The sequence below is a fragment of the Salvelinus fontinalis genome, chromosome 27 (genome assembly GCF_029448725.1).
Source record: "Salvelinus fontinalis isolate EN_2023a chromosome 27, ASM2944872v1, whole genome shotgun sequence".
Classification (NCBI taxonomy): Eukaryota; Metazoa; Chordata; class Actinopteri; order Salmoniformes; family Salmonidae; genus Salvelinus; species Salvelinus fontinalis.
In genome coordinates this window covers 14,478,807-14,498,137 of record NC_074691.1, presented here as the reverse complement: position 1 = coordinate 14,498,137, position 19,331 = coordinate 14,478,807, and the positions used below count along the sequence as shown (strand labels likewise).

The window sequence follows — 19,331 nt, the reverse complement described above, 5'->3', positions numbered from 1 at the left end:
CAACATGTTTTCTAAATAATGACCTGGGCAATTACTCTACCTTCTGGGCAGTTCAATTTAAAACAAAAATGGAACTTTGCGTGGATAAAGGGGAATTTTATTAATAACGTCAGCGCTCTTTCAGGCTATTACAAAGAAACATTCAAGATAAAACTTATTTTGCATGGCCTCATGGGGACACAATTACTAGGCTCCAGTCTCTGGGCAGGACAAAGTCTGCACCATCTGCCAGGTAAATTATAATAGATGTAAAGTACATATTAATTCCACCCATAGCTAGACATACTGGTCAAGAGATCATATATTCATTCATATCATTAGGTCAACATGCACCAATTCTGAATTAGATCATACAGCGTGTAAGGAATAGCAGTCCCAAGACTAAATCCTTGACAGCACTTGTCTGAGGAATCTGGAATTGCCGTTACTCTCGTCAGTCAAGCAGAGGATGTAAAGTACAAGATACCAATGATGTTTGAATTTTTCCTTTGAAATTCAAGAAGCGTAGGGAAAACAAGCAGATCACTATGGTCCTGAAATTGTGCATAATTGGCACGAGTACTGTTCCAAAAATACAGTAGCAAGTTTATCGATCTATACACACAATGTCAAAGCACTGTCCGGTATAACAGTGTGTATAACAGTGCAATCCAACAATTTTTAATTTCAGGGGATGGTGTCTCTCCGATGTCCCATATTCTCCTTTTACATGAAGTCATCCGAATCATTTCCGTCCTGAAAAAGACTCCATTATCCATTTCTGACATAATGAATGGTCGTATTGCAACAAGTCATATTACCGATTAACAGGCCAGTCTATTTCTAAAAGAAACAGATTATAACTCTGTTCGGATTTTGTTAATCAACTCACCTCATTTGTTGTCATATTGTCACTCGTCATCAGCGAAGAATAACTTCTGTTTAGGAACAATTACTGTGTAAGTTCATATCATTCACATAAGTGACACATGGTCCTTTGGGATGCCAGTCGAACATAGATGATGTAGCTAGGGAGATAACTTACTTGAGCTCCTCCAGCTCTCTTTTCTTTTTTATGTCATCTTTCTCTTTCTTTTTCAGATCTTGTATCTGGGCCTTCTTCTCGTTTCTCTCCTCCCTGTCTCGAGACTCTTTCTCTGCTGCTAGATCAGGGTATCGCTCGTCCTTTGTTTTCTCCACCCTGTTCACTATCTCATTGACCTTTTTCTCTACTGCCACGACCTTCACCTACAAAACAGTTGACAAAACAAGTCTAAATGATCGTTTCATAGAAATGACCAAAACGTCACAATACGGTGCAGTGTTGGATTTGGCTGCTCTGCTAAAACCATTGACAACTATGTGCCGTTTTCAAAGGATTGTTAAATAAATACTATAACCATTTGGTTTTAATGTCATCACCTCTTGAAGAGCATAGTCAGAACTACACGTCCAATTATTCCACATTTAGCTCTATAAATTAGACTTATACAGCATGTAACTGCATGCCTTTCATGATCAGTAAACATCAATTGACAATATATTTTCAGATATGTTAGGGTAGTCTATCCATTTGGCATGTAGCTAGCTACAACATGTGTCATTTAGCTTGCTTCATCAGAGATTAGGCTTTTGGAAAGAGCTTGACATTGGCAAATCCTCGTCCTGGTAAAGTTCTCAGCCGGACTACTGTCATCACCACTGAAAGTTAGCTTGTTAACTAGCCATATTGACGTGATCTGTTATTAGCTAGCTAGCCAATTTGACATGGTCCATCAATCAATGTAGCCAATCATGTCTGTCAGCAGCAATTGTGATTTAACACTCTTAAAAACAATGTTGAAGAGAATAATTTGTATGTGTCCTGCTGTTTGACAGACAGAGCACACAAATGAACCTAAACCACACATACTTGTCAGGTATAGTTAACTTTAATCCAATTAATGGAGGACAATATTGAGAGATATCGTGAGTCTACCCTCAGGTATCTGAAATTACATGATCAATTGATGTTTACTGATCATGAAATCATGCAGTTACTTGCTGTATAACTCTGATGACAGAGCTAAATGTGGAATAATTGGACATTTGTAGTTCTGACTATGCTCTTCAAGAGGTGATGATATTAAAAACCAAATAGTTCAAATTTATTTAACAATCCCTTGAAAACGACACACAATTATCAATGGTTTTAGCAAAGCTGGGGGTCTCCTTGCAACCCAGCAGGCAAATCGAACGCTCTGCACCTTATTGTGACGTTTTATTGATAACAACCTATAGAAACAAAGAACATATGAACAATAAAAGCTGAGACACAAATAAAAGTGACAGATCTTAAAGTAATACGGATTCATTATGCCAGAGAGATCACTGACCTCCTTGTGTCGATGGAAACCTATTTGGCCTACATCCATGTCTCCTGTTTTCTTTAGGTTAGCCCATGGTGTGTAGACAACATTGATGTTGTTCATTTTACAACCTGTTAAGAGTAATTAAGAGTTAAAAGGCTATCACCAAGTTTCCTGGAATTGCTTGTGATATTGTATTAACTACTCTATTGTTTGTATCAAACTCACCAGGAAACTCAATGTATTACCTTGGATGCTGTTGTTTTTCACAAGCTGTGCACAGTCAATCAAGACTTCCTTGGGAATATCCTCTATTGTCAGTCCCTTAGGCATTCGCAGGTACACATGGGCAGAAGAGAGTTTATCCACATGAAACCTGTGGACACAATTATGATATAATTATTACAACAGCCTTAAGACACACATTCTAAAATAATCAATGCCATACAGTACCAGTCAAAAGTCTGGACACACATACTCATTCAAGAGTTTCTTTATTTTTACTATTTTCTATTGTAGAATAATAGTGAAGACATCAAAACTATGAAATAACACATATGGAATCATGTAGTAACCAAAAAAGTGTGAAACAAATCAAAAAATTGGTATATTTGAAATTCTTCAAAGTAGCCACCCTTTGCCTTGATGATAGCTCTGCACACTCTTGCCATTCTCTCAACCAGCTTCATGTGGTAGTCATCTGGAATGCATTTGAATTAACAAGTGTGCCTTGTTGAAAATTTCTTTCCTTCTTAATGCGTCTGAGCCAATCAGTTGTGTTGTGACAAGGTAGGGGTGGTATACAGAAGATAGCCCTATTTGGTAAAAGACCAAGTCCATATCATGGAAAGAACTGCTCAAATAAGCAAAGAGAAACGACAGTCCATCATTACTTTAAGACATGAAGGTCAGTCAATACGGAACATTTCAAGAACTTGAAAGTTTCTTCAAGTGCAGTCGCAAAAACCATCAATCGCTACGATGAAACTGGCTCACATGAGGACCGCCACAGGAAAGGAAGACCCAAAGTTACCTCTGCTGCAGAGGATAAGTTCATTCAAGTTACCAGCCTCAGTCATTACAGCCCAAATAAATGCTTCACAGAGTTCAAGTAACAGCACATCTCAACATCTACTGTTCAGAGGAGACTGTGAATCAGGCCTTCGTGATCAAATTGCTGCAAAGAAACCACTACTAAAGGACACCAATAATAAGAAGAGACTTGCTTGAGCCAAGAAACGAGCAATGGATATTAGACCTGTGGAAATTTGTATTTTGGTCTGATGAGTCCAAATTTGAGAATTTTGCTTCCAACCGCCGTGTCTTTGTGAGACGCAGATTAGGTGAACGGATAATCTCCACATGTGTGGTTCCCACCGTGAAGCATGGAGGAGGAGGTGTGATGGTGCTTTGCTGGTGACACTGTCAGTGATTTATTTAGAATTCAAGGCACACTTAACCAGCATGGCTACCACAGCATTCTGGAGCAGAATGGACAATGACCCAACACACCTCCAGGCTGTGCAAGGGCTATTTGACCAAGAAGGAGATTGTTGGAGTGCTGCATCAGATGACCTGGCCTCCACAATCACCCAACCTCAACCCAATTGAGATGGTTTGGGATGAGTTGGACCACAGCGTGAAGGAAAAGCAGCCAACAAGTGCTCAGCATGTGGGAACTGCTTCAAGACTGTTGGATGGTAAAGCATTCCAGGTGAAGCTGGTTGAGAGAATGCCAAGAGTGTGCAAAACGGCCATCAAGGGAAAGGGTGGCTACCTTTTTGGTTACTACATGATTCCATGTGTGTTATTTCATAGTTTATGTCTTCACTATTCTTCAATGTAGAAAAGAGTAAAAAAACAAATAAAAACCCTAGAATGAGTAGATGGGTCCAAACGTTTCACTGGTACTGTACATACTACCACAGCCCTATTAGCTGATATAGGACTACTGTATCTTTGCTTAGCTCTAGGTGCCACCATGTGGATATTTTTCAACACTGCATAGAGTAATGTATCAGACAAATGTTCAGACTCAATGGTCAAATCACAATAAGAGGCTCATGGTTTCAGTTATAAGCAGAGAGAGATGTTTAAGTTTCTCACCAAATGTCTTCAGGCCATCCGTATTTGATGAGATCTTCATCTAATTGTGAGAAAGAAGTTGACAGTTAGCTGGGCAGGCATCTTTAATGCCTCTAACAACATGAATCATGGTTTGTTAGAAAACAACACTTTAAAATGACCAGCTACCTACTTTCATATTTGTCTTTCCCCATGTAGATAGTGTAGGGAGGTGTAACAACTGTACAATAAAAAAACAATGCAAAATTAATAGTTTTAGTTAGCTATATCAACAAGGCTTTGGGGCTAATTAAATACGAATAACATGATAATTTGCCTAGCTACACATACCTGTCCATTCTCAGAATAGGACAATAACTCTGCCATCATCCACTCCACATGATGATTATTCCTAATTAAATGCCTAGCTTCATCTGCTGACCTGAATATGTCAACAAACATCCATGACGAATGACAACTCGTGATTATATTTGTCAAGAAAGTAGCTATCTAACGTAGCTATCTAACAAAATGATTCAAGAAGATTCTCTAGGCTAGCTAGTTCAGCTGCTAACTATGGGCGGGATAGCAAGCTAAAGAAAAGCTCACTTACTCACCGGCACTCGTGAAGTAAAACACCATCTTGCATAAATCGAAGAAACTGTTTTAAACTTTAGAAACAAAATATGAATGGAGTACTTTACACACTTGTCAAATAACTACATTTGCCTCATTACGAGATGATAACTGTGCTGACAGTCAATTTCGCATGGAAAGTTGACCCGGAAGTTAGCGGCGGTCACAAACCAACTGTTTCCGGGTAGGTTATGCTGCTCAACTTTTTTTTCAAAGTGGGACGCGCTCATTATGTCATTGGGCGCGGTGTTCAAAAACAGTCTGCACAGGAACCGCGGGGAAAACAAGCCACATTCCAGAACTTTGCTACATATTGGATCACTTCGGATTTGGTATGCATTTGTGAAGAACAATTTATTTGATCAAAGTTAGCTAACTGTTTAGATGGCATTTTACATTTTGTTTTGCCTGTCAGCTGTTTGTTTGCACCAAAACGTTGCAAGCTAAAATAGTTAGCTAGCTAACAAGCCAATAATCATTTCAACCACAATAATAACAACTTAGCTAAAGTTCGTTTTTATATTAGTAACTTTTTAGTGAAAAGTTGCCGGCAAGTTTTATCACATAAAGGACATTCCCACAAACGTTTCGTTAACTTTGTATGCCACACAGTGTATTTGTGTCAGATCCATCCCGCCAATAATGATTCACTCAGACACTGAACTAACTTTAGCCAGCTGGCAAAGACTGCGCTGTCTACATAATACAACATCTATTTTCAAGATATTAACCTTTTCACGTTGAAAGGTTACCATTACGTTTGCATTGCAAGTATAGCTAGATATGCTAGCTAGCTGATTATGCGTGGTTAATTTAACTATTTACTGTAGCTATCTATTGATTATCCAATGTAGTTAACATTAATACTTCTATTTATTCTTCCAGTGAAGTTACAAACATGATGCCCAATACTACAAGGAAGAGGAAGCACTCTTCAGTTGATTCTGACGGGTAAGTGACAAGATGTATATTAGAAAGTCATGTGTTAAATCAGTTACTAATCAATCATTCATGCATATAACTTTGAGTAGGGCCTAACATCCGTATAATTCTACTCCATTTTTAGCAACTCAACCAAAAGGCCTGTTACAGATGGAGGAGCTCCCCTAAACAGGAAGTCATCTCGGTTGCCCCAGTCTCCACTAAAGATGTCAGTCAAACACCAGGAGAAAGAGAACTGCCCATCTCCCCTAAAGATTGCTCCAAAGAGAGGCTCTCCGTTCAAGGCTGCTGTGGTAACAGGGTCCTTCTATGGTAAACGCAAACCTTTGTACCTGACACCCCTGGAGAGGAAGATGCTGAATGAGACCAAATCACCCCCAAGGCTGACCAGTGTGGATCCTTATGGAATGCCGACCGCTGCTGAGAAGAAGAGGATGAAGATTAAAAGTACCAAGGCCAAAAAGGTGGCCACTGTACACGGAATGAAGACTGGCGTAACGGGAAACGCCAACTCCAAGTCAAGGCTGATCAATTCCTCAAAGCCTAAAGCACCCACCAGCACAGAGCAAGTGGAGCTGAAAAAAGGCATCCTCTTGACCTTCGGCGGTTTAAAGCCAAAGCCTAAAATCTTCATTGGGGCTGCCTTTTTCAGCACAGGAAAAAAAACTGCCTCCATGTACAAAAAGTCTGCCCCGAAATCTACCAAGCCAGCTTTGAGTTTTGAGAAAACAAAGGCAATGGTTCCTGCCTTAGAGGGAAAGCAAGAAAAAGTACAACAAGCCCCCTTTCCACAGCGATGTGCTGTTGTAGTGAAGACACTGCAGGAAGAGTCAGCGCTCAGTGTGCAGGATGTACCAAAGAGTCCAGAGTCACTCAAGGTCCTGTCACCCAGAGCTATAGCAGAGAAATACGGCATGACCAAGGAAGTCAGGATTGTGTTAAGCCGATCTCCGTCTCCCACATGTCCAGCATCCCCAGAAATAAACACTCAGGTAAGCTGTATATCACTGGAGTAGCATTTAGCATAGGTCTCACTGTCTGTAAGCATAGTGTATCCGTACTACATTTAGGATATTGTTCTCTCTGTTTGTAGGAGGACTTTATCACAGATACAGGTTCTGAGGCAGTGTTTGATCTCAGTGATATTAGCCCATTAAACAGCATCACCAGTCCAGTCAAAGGTTGGTTGTTTATCGTTGGTCAATTAGCATAAATGTTTTTACTTAGTGTCTTAGTTTTCATTCATGGTTTCTCTCTCCCCTTTATGGAATCCTTAGCTGATGCTGTGTATCCAATCTTTGGATCTGCATCAAAGAGGTAGGCATTAACACTTCCTTTTTCCCCCTTTTTTTTTTAGCTAGAATGGTTTACTGCCCTCCAGGGATGGTATTATTTTCGGTGTTGCACATGGACAAATAGTAGTAACTCCACACACTGTCAACAGGTGTGTATCGATGTATATATGCATTTATCACTTTCTCTTTTCTGCCTTTAGGCCCCAGAGCAAGGCAGCTCTGGACTCTCCAGTGAACTGCAGCACCCCCTCAGCCCTTAGTCACCCCCTTAGTGCCAGGAAGAAGAGGGAGACTAACAAACAGGCTGAGGCTGATGATCAACTCATCATCGTAAGTAAATCCTCTGGAAAGATGATGGATGGAAACATTTATGATGACCATTGACTGCCTCTCACACTGTCAGCTGTGAGCTTTGCTAATGCTCTTTGTTCTGTTCTGTGTTTACCTCAGGATGCTGGCCAGAAGCAGTTTGGTGCCACCGTGTGTGGGTCCTGTGGCATGATCTACAGTGCAGACAGCCTGGAAGACAACTTCCAGCACACACAGTTCCACCAGAGTTTTCTGGATGGAATTAAGTTTGTGGTACGTATGCCTAGGCATTTCCTCCCTTTCACCGACGCGTACAAGTTGACCTAAGCATGTTGCTTTTAGAGTGGCTTCTTATTTTTATTTTTTCACAAAAGCTTAGCCAAAACCGTTGATGTGGTTTAGCGAATAAAGTGAAACTGACCACTCACTCTTGATTTCTGACGGTTGCTTAATCAGTGTTTCCTTCTCGTCCCCAGGGCTGGAAGAAAGAGCGGGTGGTAGCAGAGTTCTGGGATGGAAAAATCATTCTGGTTCTACCTGATGATCCAAAATACGCTGTCAAAAAGGTTTATCAATCATATCAGTGTCTGGGTCTGAAATAGCACCCTATTCCCTTCATAGTGCACTACTTTAGGCCCATAGGGTGTGTTTATGCATTTGGTGTGAATGGAATCGTGAACGCACTTGCTCATGCTTAATGATGATTTTTTTGATCAGGCAGAAGATGTGAGGCGACTTGCTGACAACGAGTTGGGCTTCCAGCAAGTGTCCCTCCGCTGCCCCAGCCAGGCTAAAACCTACCTCTATGTGAACAGTGACAGGATGGTGGTCGGCTGCCTTATTGCCGAGCACATACGACAGGTAACTTCTCTCTCCTCCTGTGCTGCTAAACTTTTGCACTCTGCTCCGATGTGTAACGTAGTTTTTCAGGAATGGATCAGGAGTCTTTTACCACAATATGCTGATGTAAAGGCCTGTGATAATGTAAAAAAAATAGAAACATTTGGTGGTGTGCACGTGAAAGATGGTCTGCTTGATCAAGAAATGAACAAATATACGCTCAGTCAAATATGATTCATCGGACGTTAGCTTTTGCGGCCAGTGAAGGGGTGGTCATCACCTGGATCATTACAGAGCGTGTACAACATGTAACTAACAAGGGTCTCCTTCAGAGGTAGAAAGGTAGCACGCTGGAGGTGATTGTCAGATCTTTGTTAACACTGGGTGTAGTTAGCAATTCACTCGCTATCTTACAGGGGTATTTAGACTAATCACTCAGTCACTCCGCTATCTTGCCCTTTTGTTTCCAGGGCTTCAGAGTGCTGGAGCAGCCAGAGCAGACCAAGGACATGACCAGGGAGGACTTCATGGAGCACCACAGAGCCTGGTGCTGCTCTACCACGCCAGAAAAGGCCATCTGTGGGGTCAGCCGCATCTGGGTGTTCAGCCTGGCCCGGAGGAAGGGCATTGCCACACGCATGCTCGACACAGTCAGGTTAGGAAATTATTACAGGTTAGGTAGTGCAAACTTACTTTTGATTTAAACCGAGGAGAACAACAATTAAAATCAGCCAAACAGGCATACTGGTTTGAGGGCCAATTTCAGGGATGTATAGCTAAATGGAAGATGCCATGTATGGCCATTTTTTAAAATCTGAATGTATTTCTGTCATTTTCAGAAACTCCTTCGTGTATGGGGGCCACCTGACCAAGGAGGAAATCGCCTTCTCTGACCCCACCCCAGATGGCAAACTGTTCGCCACAAAGTACTGCGAGAAGCCTGCATTTATGGTCTACAATTTCATTGGGTGACTTAAAGCACAAGTTAAGACCTTTTTTTTTTTTTATGCTTTGAGTTTGATCAATGTTTGCCCCTTTTTTTGAGGAGTTTAATTTAAATCAGAAAGTTGAAGGTTTGTTGAACATGGCTGTTGCAGTCAAATTACGTTAGTGTTGAACTCAAGTATATTTTATTCTACAGCTTGTATATAGTTTTAATAAAATTTTACTCACACTTCAAAGCCCAACTTCTTGACATAATGCTCCATCAACACTAAATGTTTTTTTTTCTCCCCAAAATACACCCATTTCACTAGTAGTTTGTCTGTAATATGACAGTTGTGCCACTGCTATTCACAGAAATGCAGTGGGACCTAAATATAAACAGTTAAAATAAAGAGGAGTATGGCAGAGCATCTGAGCAATTTATTTAATCACATGACTGACATTCATGACACTTTACAGCCTTAATGTTCCAGCATAGAATGCATCTACACTACACATTCCATTTTAGATTATGCAGCACAAACCATGTAGGACACTACTAAAATGCTCAAGTATTAGTCAACTCTAGTTTAAACAACTGGAGAAAAAACATGCTTCTTCGGAATTTTGAATTCCTTCTGTTTTCATAGCAGTACCGTAATTTCCGGACTATAAGCCGCTACTTTTTCCCACGTTATGAACCTCGCGGTTTATACAATGACGCGGATAATTTGTGTTTTTTTTTCACAAGATTCATGCCGCCAAAAAACTGAGCACCGTCACATAATGTGACGTAAATCGAGCGCGCTCAAACTTGCCATCATTCTGATTACGGTAGTCATTTTGTCACCCTCATCATGGCAAAGACACGGAGAAATGCATATGATGCAGCTTTCAAGTTGAAGGCGATCGATCTGGCTGTTGGAAAAGGAAATAGAGCTGCTGCACGGGAGCTTGGCCTTAATGAGTCGATAAGACGTTGGAACTGTGCAGATCCGACTGAAAGCCAAAACAATCGCCACCGCAATGAAGTTTGACTTTCTTGGTAGGCTACTGTTTACTGCTATTTATTTTAGATTTTTGTTACAAGCCGTGTTTCGTTAAAGCCTATTTATTTTTGTTACAAGCCGTGTTTCGTTTAAAGGCTGTGTAAAGTTAATTTGTTTCAATGTACCGGTAGGCACTTGCGGCTTATAGACATGTGCGCTTTATTTATGTACAAAATACATATTTGTAAAAAATTCAGTGGGTACGGCTTATATTCAGGTGCGCTTAATAGTCCAGCAATTACGGTATATTGAAATACAACATTTTATTTACAAGTTTCACCTGACAAAGGAGTACAGGCCTAGAGAAGAGTACAGGACAGAATAATACAATGATATTACAAAAGTCAAGGTTTCTGGACACCGGTCTAATCATTACAGTATGGCTTGATGAGACTGGTCAGTCTATGACAATGACCTCACTGTTTTTGTTGTCCGCCTGCATATTGGACTCCAGAACCTGAACTATTTGGGTAGCTGAGGGGCGTTTCTGTGGATTCTCCTCCGTGCAGAGCCAGAAGAGCTCCACCATTCTCTGGTAGGTTCCCCCAAGACTGTCAGAGTCCAGCGCTGGCCGGGTGCCCAACTTCTCATAGTAGGCATCCTCATCAAAGTCGTCCTCCATTGAATCATCTGAGAATATAACGTTTATACAATTATTTAAAACTATTGAGCAAATGATCTTGTACGGGACAGAAGTCTTACATAAATCCAAAACAAGTGAAATTGCCTTTAAAATGAGCTCTAGACATATAGAACTCTCCTTACCTCCCTCCTCCTCCTCCTCACTGTCCAAAATCTCCAGGTGAGGCATGGCCAGAGTCATCATCTCCCACAGGGTCAGTCCGTAGGCAAAGATGTCTGCCTTGTCTGTGATCACTCCTCCCTCCAGAGCTTCCTTGGGCTTCCACGGCTCAGTGCCAACATACTCTGCCTTGGGGTTACTCACTGAGAGGGGAGCAGAAACAGGAAGAGGTTGAAACATGTCATACAGTAATTAAAGTATTGTTTTTTAGGCTTACTGGGCATTGGTATATTTGACCAACAGTTTATTTGTGAGTATTGGCGGTTCTCAGAAAATCCAAAAGTAGAATTTAAAGATCTGAAAGTTGGGAACATATGTAAGAAACACTAAGAATATATTTTTTATTTATTTATTATTTCACCAGGTAGGCTAGTTGAGAACAAGTTCTCATTTACAACTGCGACCTGGCCAAGATAAAGCAAAACAGTTCGACACATACAACACAGAGTTACACATGGAATAGACAAACATAGTCAATAATACAGTAGAAAAAGTATATATACAGTGTGTGCAAATGAGGAAGGATAAGGGAGGTAAAGCAATAAATAGGCCATGGTGGCGAAGTAATTACAATATAGCAATTAAAACGCTGGAATGGTAGATGTACAGAAGATAAATGCAAGTAGAGATATTGGGGTGCAAAGGAGCAGGATAAATAAATAAATACAGTATGGGGATGAGGTAGTTGGATGGGCTATGTACAGGTGCAGTGATCTGACAAGCTGGTGCTTAAAGCTAGTGAGGGAGATATGAGTCTCCAGCTTCAGTGATTTTTGCAGTTCATTGCAGTCATTGGCAGCAGAGAACTGGAAGGAGGGGCGGCCAAAGGAGGAATTGGCTTTGGGGGTGACCAGTGAGATATACCTGCTGGAGCGCGTGCTACGGGTGGGTGCTGCTATAGTGAGCTGAGATAAGGCGGGGCTTTACCTAGCAAAGACTTGTAGATGACCTGGAGCCAGTGGGTTTGGCGACGAGTATGAAGCGAGGGCCAGCCAACGAGAGCGTACAGATCGCAGTGGTGGGTGGTATATGGGGCTTTGGTGACAAAACGGATGGCACTGATAGACTGCATCCAATTAGTTGAGTAGAGTGTTGGAGGCTATTTTGTAAATGACATCGCCGAAGTCGAGGATCGGTAGGATGTTCAGTTTTACGAGGGTATGTTTGGCAGCATGAGTGAAGGATGCTTTGTTGCGAAATAGGAGGCCAATTCTAGATTTAATTTTGGATTGGAGATGCTTAATGTGAGCCTGGAAGGAGAGTTTACAGTCTATCCAGACACCTAGGTATTTGTAGTTCTCCACATATTCAAAGTCAGAACCATCCAGAGTAGTGATGCTGGACGTGCGGGCAGCGATCGGTTGAAGAGCATGCATTTAGTTTTACTTGTATTTAAGAGCAGTTGGAGGCCACGGAAGGAGAGTTGTATGGCATTGAAGCTTGTCTGGAGGTTAGTTAACACAGTGTCCAAAGAAGGGCCAGAGGTATACAGAATGGTGTCGTCTGCGTAGAGGTAGATCAGAGAATACCAGCAGCAAGAGCGACATCATTGATGTATACAGAGAAGAGAGTCGGCCCGAGAATTGAACCCTGTGGCACCCCCATAGAAACTGCCAGAGGTCTGGACAACAGGCCCTCCGTTTTCACACACTAAACTATCAGAGAAGTAGTTGGTGAACCAGGCGAGGCAATTATTTGAGAAACCAAAGCTGTTGAGTCTGCCGATTAGAATGTAGTGATTGTCAGAGTCGAAAGCCTTGGCCAGGTCGATGAATACGGCTGCACAGTAAAGTCTTATCGATGGCGGTTATGATATCGTTTAGGACCTTGAGCGTGGCTGAGGTGCACCCATGACCAGCTCTGAAACCAGGTTGCATAGCGGAGAAGGTACGGTGGGATTCTAAATGGTCGGGAATCTGTTTGTTAACTTGGCTTTCGAAGACCTTAGAAAGGCAGGGTAGGATAGATATAGGTCTGTAGCAGTTTGGGTCTAGAGTGTCTCCACCTTTGAAGAGGGGGATGACCGTGGCAGCTTTCCAATCTTTGGGAATCTCAAGACGACACAAAAGAGAGGTTGAACAGGCTAGTAATAGGGGTTGCAACAATTTCAGCAGATCATTTTAGAAAGCGAGGGTCCAGATTGTCTAGCCCGGCTGATGTGTAGGGGTCCAGATTTTGCAGCTCTTTCAAAAGATCAGCTATCTGGATTTGGGTGAAGGAGAAATGGGGGAGGCTTGGGTGAGTTGCTATGGGGGGTGCAGGGCTGTTGATCAGGGTAGGGGTAGCCAGGTGGAAAGCATGGCCAGCCGTAGAAAAATGCTTATTGAAATACTCAATCATAGTGGATTTATCGGTGGTGACAGTGTTTCCTAGCCTCAATGCAGTGGGCAGCTGGGAGGAGGTGCTCTCCAGATGAGGAATTGATGTGCTTAAATCCCCAATTATATAATACATTAAGGTATTGTAAACCTTTTTAAACCCTTTTTGTTCCTGCCCATGTTAATGTCTATAACTAATCACACACACACTGCTCAAAATATTTACCAAAAAAAGCATTAAAAAGTTACCATGACAGGATCGAAACTATTAGATACAAGTATCGATATGCAAACAAAGCTTTTCTGCATTTGGTTTGAGGTTAACAAAACTCTTATTGCATTTCACTTGACAGTTGAAATTACTCACTATTGTGTCTTGACATACAGTGGGGAGAACATGTATTTGATACACTGCCGATTTTGCAGGTTTTCCTACTTACAAAGCATGTAGAGGTCTGTAATTTTTATCATAGGTACACTTCAACTGTGAGAGACGGAATCTAAAACAATAATCCAGAAAATCACATTGTATGAGATTTTGAAGTAATTTATTTGCATTTTATTGCATGACATAAGTATTTGATCACCTACCAACCAGTAAGAATTCCAGCTCTCACAGACCTGTTAGGTTTTCTTTAAGAAGCCCTCCTGTTCTCCACTCATGACCTGTATTAACAACTAAGGCACGACAGAGGGTAGTGCGTACAGCCCAGTACATCACTGGGGCCAAGCTTCCTGCCATCCAGGACCTACAGCAGATTCGGAAAGTATTCAGAATCTTTGACTTTTTCCACCTTTTGTTACATTATAGCCTCTGATTCAGAGCGGTTTGGTTAAATGCAGAAGACATTTCATTTGAAGGCATTCAGTTGTACAACTGACTAGGTATCCCCCTTTCCTTATTCTAAAATAGATTACATTGTTTTTTCCCCCTCATCAATCTACACACAATACCCCATGACGAAGCAAAAACAGGATTTTAGAAACCTTTGCAAATGTATAAAAAATTTTTTTTTAAACTAATCACATTTACATAAGTATTCAGACCCTTTACTTAGTACTTTGTTGAAGCACTTTGACAGCGATTACAGCCTTGAGTCTTCTTGGGTATGATGCTAAAAGCTTGGCACACCAGTATTTCTAGAGTTTCTCCCATTCTTCTCAAGCTCTGCCAAGTTGGATGGGGAGCATCGCTGCACAGATATTTTCAGGTCTCTCCAGAGGTGTTTGATCGGGTTCAAGTCTGGGCCCTGGCTGGGCCACTCAAGGACATTCAGAGACTTGTCCCAAAGCCACTCCGGCGTTGTCTTTGCTGTGTGCTTAGGATCGTTGTCCTGTTGGAAGGTGAACCTTCGCCCCAGTCGGAGGTCCTGAGCCCTCTGGAGCAGGTTTCATCAAGGATCTCTCTGTACTTTGCTCCGTTCATCTTTCCCTTGATCCTGCAGCTGAAAAAAATCCCCACAGCATGCTGCCACTACCACCATGCTTCACCGTAGGGAAGGTGCCAGGTTTCCTCCAGACATGAGGCTTGGCATTCAGGCCAAAGTTCAATTGTGGTTTCATCAGACCAGAGAATCTTGTTTCTCATTGTCAGAGTCTTTAGGTGCCTTTTGGCAAACTCCAAGTGGGCTGTCATGTGCCTTTTACTGAGGAGTAGTTTCCGTCTGGCCACTCTATCATAAAGGCCTGATTGGTGGAGTGCTGCAGAGATGGTTGTCCTTCTGGGAGGTTCTCCCGTCTCCACCGAGGAATTCTGGAGCTCTTTCAGTGACCATCGGATTCTCTGTCACTCCCATTCTTCTCTGCAGATCCTCTCAAACTCTATCAGGTTGGATGGGGAGCATCGCTGCACAGATATTTTCAGGTCTCTACAGAGATGTTCGATCATGTTCAAGTCCGGGCCCTGGCTGGGCCACTCAAGGACATTCAGAGACTTGTCCCGAAGCAACTACTGCATTGTGTTGGCTGTGTGCTTAGGGTCAATGTCCTGTTGGAAGGTGAACCTTCACCCCAGTCTGAGGTCCTGAGCCCTCTGGAGCAGTGTTTCATCAAGGATCTCTCTGTACTTTGCTCCGTTCATCTTTGCCTCAATCCTGACTAGTCTCCCAGTTCCTGCCGCTGAAAAACATCACCACAGCATGATGCTGCCACCACCATGCTTCACCGTAGGGATGTTGCCAGGTTTCCTCCAGATATGAGACTTGGCATTCAGGCCAAATAGTTCAATCTTGGTTTCATCAGACCAGAGAATCTTGTTTCTCATGGTCTGATAGTCCTTTAGGTGCCTTTTGGAAAACTCCAAGTGGGCTGTCATGTGCCTTTTACTGAGGAGTGGCTTCCGTCTGGCCACCCTACCATGATTGGTGGAGTGCTGCAGAGATGGCAGTCCTTCTGGAAGGTTCTCCTATCTCCACAGAGGAACTCTGGAGTTCTGTCAGAATGACCATTGGGTTCTTGGTCCCCTCCCTGACCAAGGCCCTTCTCCCCTGATTGCTCAGTTTGGCCGGACGGCCAGCTCTAGGATGAGTCTTGGTGGTTCCAAACTTCTTCCATTTAAGAATGGAGGCCACTGTGTTCTTGCGGACCTTCAATGCTGCAGAAACGTTTTGGTACTCTTCCCCAGATCCTCGACACAATCCTGTCTCGGAGCTCTACGGACAATTCCTTCGACCTCATGACTTGGTTTTTGCTCTGACATGCACTGTCAACTGTGGGACCTTATATAGACAGGTGTGTGCCTTTCCCAATTATGTCCAATCATTTGAATTTACCACAGGTGGACTCCAATCAAGTTGTAGAAAGATCAAGGATGATCAATGGAAACAGGATGCACCTGAGCTCAATTTCGTGTCTCATAGCAAAGAGTCTGAATACTTATGTAAATAAGGCATTTCAGTTTATGTTTAATACATTTGCAAACATTTCTAAAAACCTGTTTTTGCTTTGTCATTATGGGGTATTGTATGTCGATTGATGAGGAAGAAAAGTTAAGTAATCAATTTTAGAATAAGGCTGTAACGTAACAAAATGTGGAAAAAGTCAAGGAGTCTGAATACTTTGCGAATGCACCGTATATACTAGGTGGTGTCAGAGGAAGGCCCCCAAAAATGTTCAGGCTCCAGTCACCCCAGTCAGACTGTTCTCTCTACTACCGCACGGCAAGCGATACCGGAGTGCCAAGTCTAGGACCAAAAGGCTCTTTAACAGCTTCTAACCCCAAGCCCTAAGACTGCTGAACAATTAATAAAATGGCCACCCGGACTATTTACATTGACCCCCCCCCCTCTCTTATACACTGCTGCTACTCGCTGTTTATTATCTATGCATAGTCACTTTACCCCTACCTACTGCACATGTACTAATGACCTCGACTAACCAGTACCCCTGCACATTGACTTTGTACAGGTACCCCCTGTATATAACCTTGTTATTGTTATTTTATTGTTTTACTTTTTATATCATTTTTTAAAACTTTAGGTTATTTTGTAAATATTTTCTTAACTATATTTCTTGAACTGCATTGTTGGTTAAGGGCTTGTAAGTAAACATGTCACGGTAAGGTCTACATCTGTTGTATTCGGTGCATGTGACAAATACAATTTGATGAATAAAATAGATTGTTTACATAGCAAACCACCTGCAGATTGTTTGTTACTCTATACCCGTCCCCACAGCATCCCTACCATGAATGGAAACGCTGTGTTCCAAGAAAGCATGAGCATGACGTGACCACTGGGCATGTGTTCCATTAGGCTCGTGACATGAGTGCGCGCAACACTGTGAAAATCATCAACAGCTATGTTGCAAGAACAACAGATGTTTGGCATTACACCCCAAGACCTAAACTAAAGAGGGCTAGGAATGCATTTTGTTCAGGTCCTAATCAGTGTTTACATCCGGCTAATTTCTCAGGTTCACACTTTCTAAACAGAGACAAAGACAGGTTGTCTAACAACAGCAACAGATGGAGAAAAGAGAGCAAAATACCAAGTTCTGCCTATTTTACCAGTGTTTGAGTGTATGTATTGAGCTCAGATGGTGATATCTACCTTTCATATTCTCATCCAACTGCAAGGAGACTCCCACATCACAGATTTTGACAGTCTCAAAGTTTCCCTTGATGACAACATTGCAAGACTTCATGTCGCCATGTAGTAGCTTCTTCGCGTTGTGAAGGTACTGAAGGTGAAACAAATATACATTTCATGCGTTTCCTTAATATATTTTCTATACCAATTGTACACAGTCATATGTGTTTGATTCACATTAAAATATGGAATAACATGAAGCATCTGGTAACTGACAGTGAAAGAGAAAACAGGAAAATAATTTCCATATAAGAGGGGTGTTTCATGGTGTTTTTTCAGTTAATTTGTTCATAGCTAGGCCATGAATCAAAGATTCCTATACTCAGCAATGATGCTGTTTAAAAACTGCTGCATAAAGCAACACCCCCTCAGGGGATTACAGAACATTTGAAATCCTAAACCTGAAATTGTTGATGTAATGACACTAATGGAGGAGAAACTCAAATACCCTTCATCACCACATATTATTCATGTCAGAGGATGATTGAGTAGGTGAAAAGTAAAACAGCAATCTTGAATTACATTTGCTTACATGACCTCTCTGCCCCAAAGCATGAGAATACAGCCAATCCATATCGATGAGCTAGATGATCACATCCAGCCTACACTACAGCACTCCTGGTATTACAGCTTTATGTTACAAGCAATATCTCCATTCCTCCCCCTGTAACCCATTCCAGATCAATACCAGGTGAAAACTGGATTCAAAAGATGAGTAGGATGTTACCTGTAGGCCACGCGCCACATGTAAGGCCACTTTGTCAATGGTGGCGGCTGGAAAAGCCTTCAGGCCCTCCTCTCTCCTCCTCTCTATCAGATCGTTCAGGGACTGCTCCCCACCATACTCCATGGCCAGGCACTTGGAGCCGTCCTTGGCAGTGGTGAAGGCACGGAATCCAACTATGTTTGGGTGGTGCAGGCCTTTCAGGATCTTTGCCTCGTCACTGAGTCTTCTCTGGTATACACCCACCTGTTTTGAGGCACATTTGCTGTTGATCTTTTTGACAGCCCATGGAGACTGGTTAAATGTACCAAGTCTGCAAAAGAACACATAGGAACATGACATACCAACACCATAGGTAATACTGAGAAGCTAAATGACAGAATATACTGTAAAGAGATGTATAGGAAAGATATACCAATGATGTGTATTTAACATATGGAAATATGTCTATAGTTGGCTGAGATTAAGGATGAATTACATAAAGGTTATCCCACTAAAAACAAACCTGTTCATGAGATAAACATTCACCCCAGTTCCACATCCCAGTTTCTTCATGAAAGGGGAGGCAGGGATGGTTATGGGGGTTCTAGGACTGGGTGCGCCATCAGAGAGAGGGCTTTTAATCCTGTCTGGTTTGCAGGGCGTCTTAAATGCATTCACATCACTGGCAACAGAAGACTCCATTCTTTCATCGATCTGTGAACACATTAGACAGAGTCAAAGTACCTCAATGCTAGCAAAGCTGGCTGGCTAACTTCAATAACAGTCAGTAATCTATCGCAAGGACCCAAAGTTAGCGATCAACGACCTAATTTACTCAAGTGCGAATATTATATTTTTACGTAACTAACGTTGCAGTATAATGTAATAAAGGTTTATGAACAAATTCAATGATTATTCTTACCAATATTTCTGTCTTGTATGTCTTGATCACAAAAGATGCAGTAGAAAAGGCGCCCAACTTTTTTAAAAATCCAAAATGTTTTCGTACGTCAAATACAGGCGCCCTAGAA

The 19,331-nt window shown here is 42.0% G+C and overlaps 3 protein-coding genes across 5 annotated transcripts; 1 reads left to right on the top strand and 2 right to left on the bottom strand.

Annotated features, from left to right (window-relative positions):
• Positions 1–81: 81 nt before the first annotated feature.
• On the bottom strand, positions 82–5,203 carry ccdc25 (coiled-coil domain containing 25). Of its 2 annotated transcripts, none has more exons than XM_055884895.1 (8): positions 5,005–5,203; positions 4,585–4,632; positions 4,434–4,473; positions 2,576–2,703; positions 2,355–2,458; positions 1,025–1,227; positions 872–917; positions 82–735 (listed from the first exon to the last, which is right to left on the bottom strand). In XM_055884895.1, the coding sequence occupies exons 2-8, from the start codon at positions 4,604–4,606 to the stop codon at positions 706–708; spliced, it is 573 nt and encodes a 190-aa protein (XP_055740870.1). In that variant the 5' UTR covers positions 4,607–4,632; positions 5,005–5,203; the 3' UTR covers positions 82–705. The 2 variants fall into 2 exon arrangements, with proteins under 2 accessions (XP_055740870.1, XP_055740869.1); XM_055884894.1 differs by having other exon boundaries at positions 5,009–5,202.
• A 40-nt stretch (positions 5,204–5,243) lies between these two features.
• Positions 5,244–9,587, top strand: LOC129825108 (N-acetyltransferase ESCO2-like). Its single transcript, XM_055884891.1, has 11 exons — positions 5,244–5,359; positions 5,913–5,978; positions 6,094–6,961; positions 7,063–7,150; positions 7,247–7,286; positions 7,465–7,594; positions 7,715–7,846; positions 8,050–8,139; positions 8,291–8,434; positions 8,884–9,068; positions 9,253–9,587. The coding sequence occupies exons 1-11, from the start codon at positions 5,259–5,261 to the stop codon at positions 9,383–9,385; spliced, it is 1,977 nt and encodes a 658-aa protein (XP_055740866.1). The 5' UTR covers positions 5,244–5,258; the 3' UTR covers positions 9,386–9,587.
• Positions 9,588–9,758: 171 nt separating this feature from the next.
• On the bottom strand, positions 9,759–19,331 carry LOC129825109 (lymphokine-activated killer T-cell-originated protein kinase homolog). Of its 2 annotated transcripts, XM_055884893.1 has the most exons (6): positions 19,223–19,331; positions 18,824–19,014; positions 18,322–18,631; positions 17,556–17,685; positions 11,152–11,331; positions 9,759–11,016 (listed from the first exon to the last, which is right to left on the bottom strand). In XM_055884893.1, the coding sequence occupies exons 2-6, from the start codon at positions 19,000–19,002 to the stop codon at positions 10,784–10,786; spliced, it is 1,032 nt and encodes a 343-aa protein (XP_055740868.1). In that variant the 5' UTR covers positions 19,003–19,014; positions 19,223–19,331; the 3' UTR covers positions 9,759–10,783. The 2 variants fall into 2 exon arrangements, with proteins under 2 accessions (XP_055740868.1, XP_055740867.1); XM_055884892.1 differs by lacking the exon at positions 19,223–19,331 and having other exon boundaries at positions 18,824–19,026.

What these genes read in the sequence shown, in the direction of transcription:
- LOC129825108 (XM_055884891.1), top strand. Translation starts at nt 5,259, where the DNA reads ATGTCATTGGGCGCGGTGTTCAAAAACAGTCTGCACAGGAACCGCGGG. An exon ending in TCTTCAGTTGATTCTGACGG is followed by an intron (nt 5,979 to 6,093) that starts GTAAGTGACAAG and finishes CTCCATTTTTAG; the next exon opens with CAACTCAACCAAAAGGCCTG. An exon ending in CCCCAGAAATAAACACTCAG is followed by an intron (nt 6,962 to 7,062) that starts GTAAGCTGTATA and finishes CTCTGTTTGTAG; the next exon opens with GAGGACTTTATCACAGATAC.
- LOC129825109 (XM_055884892.1), bottom strand. Translation starts at nt 19,026, where the DNA reads ATGTGTTCACAGATCGATGAAAGAATGGAGTCTTCTGTTGCCAGTGAT. An exon ending in GTTGGATGAGAATATGAAAG is followed by an intron (nt 11,332 to 17,555) that starts GTAGATATCACC and finishes CTCCCCTCTCAG; the next exon opens with TGAGTAACCCCAAGGCAGAG. An exon ending in TGAGGAGGAGGAGGAGGGAG is followed by an intron (nt 11,017 to 11,151) that starts GTAAGGAGAGTT and finishes TTATATTCTCAG; the next exon opens with ATGATTCAATGGAGGACGAC.
- ccdc25 (XM_055884894.1), bottom strand. Translation starts at nt 5,033, where the DNA reads ATGGTGTTTTACTTCACGAGTGCCG. An exon ending in GAAAAACAACAGCATCCAAG is followed by an intron (nt 2,459 to 2,575) that starts GTAATACATTGA and finishes TACTCTTAACAG; the next exon opens with GTTGTAAAATGAACAACATC. An exon ending in ACAATATGACAACAAATGAG is followed by an intron (nt 736 to 871) that starts GTGAGTTGATTA and finishes AGTCTTTTTCAG; the next exon opens with GACGGAAATGATTCGGATGA.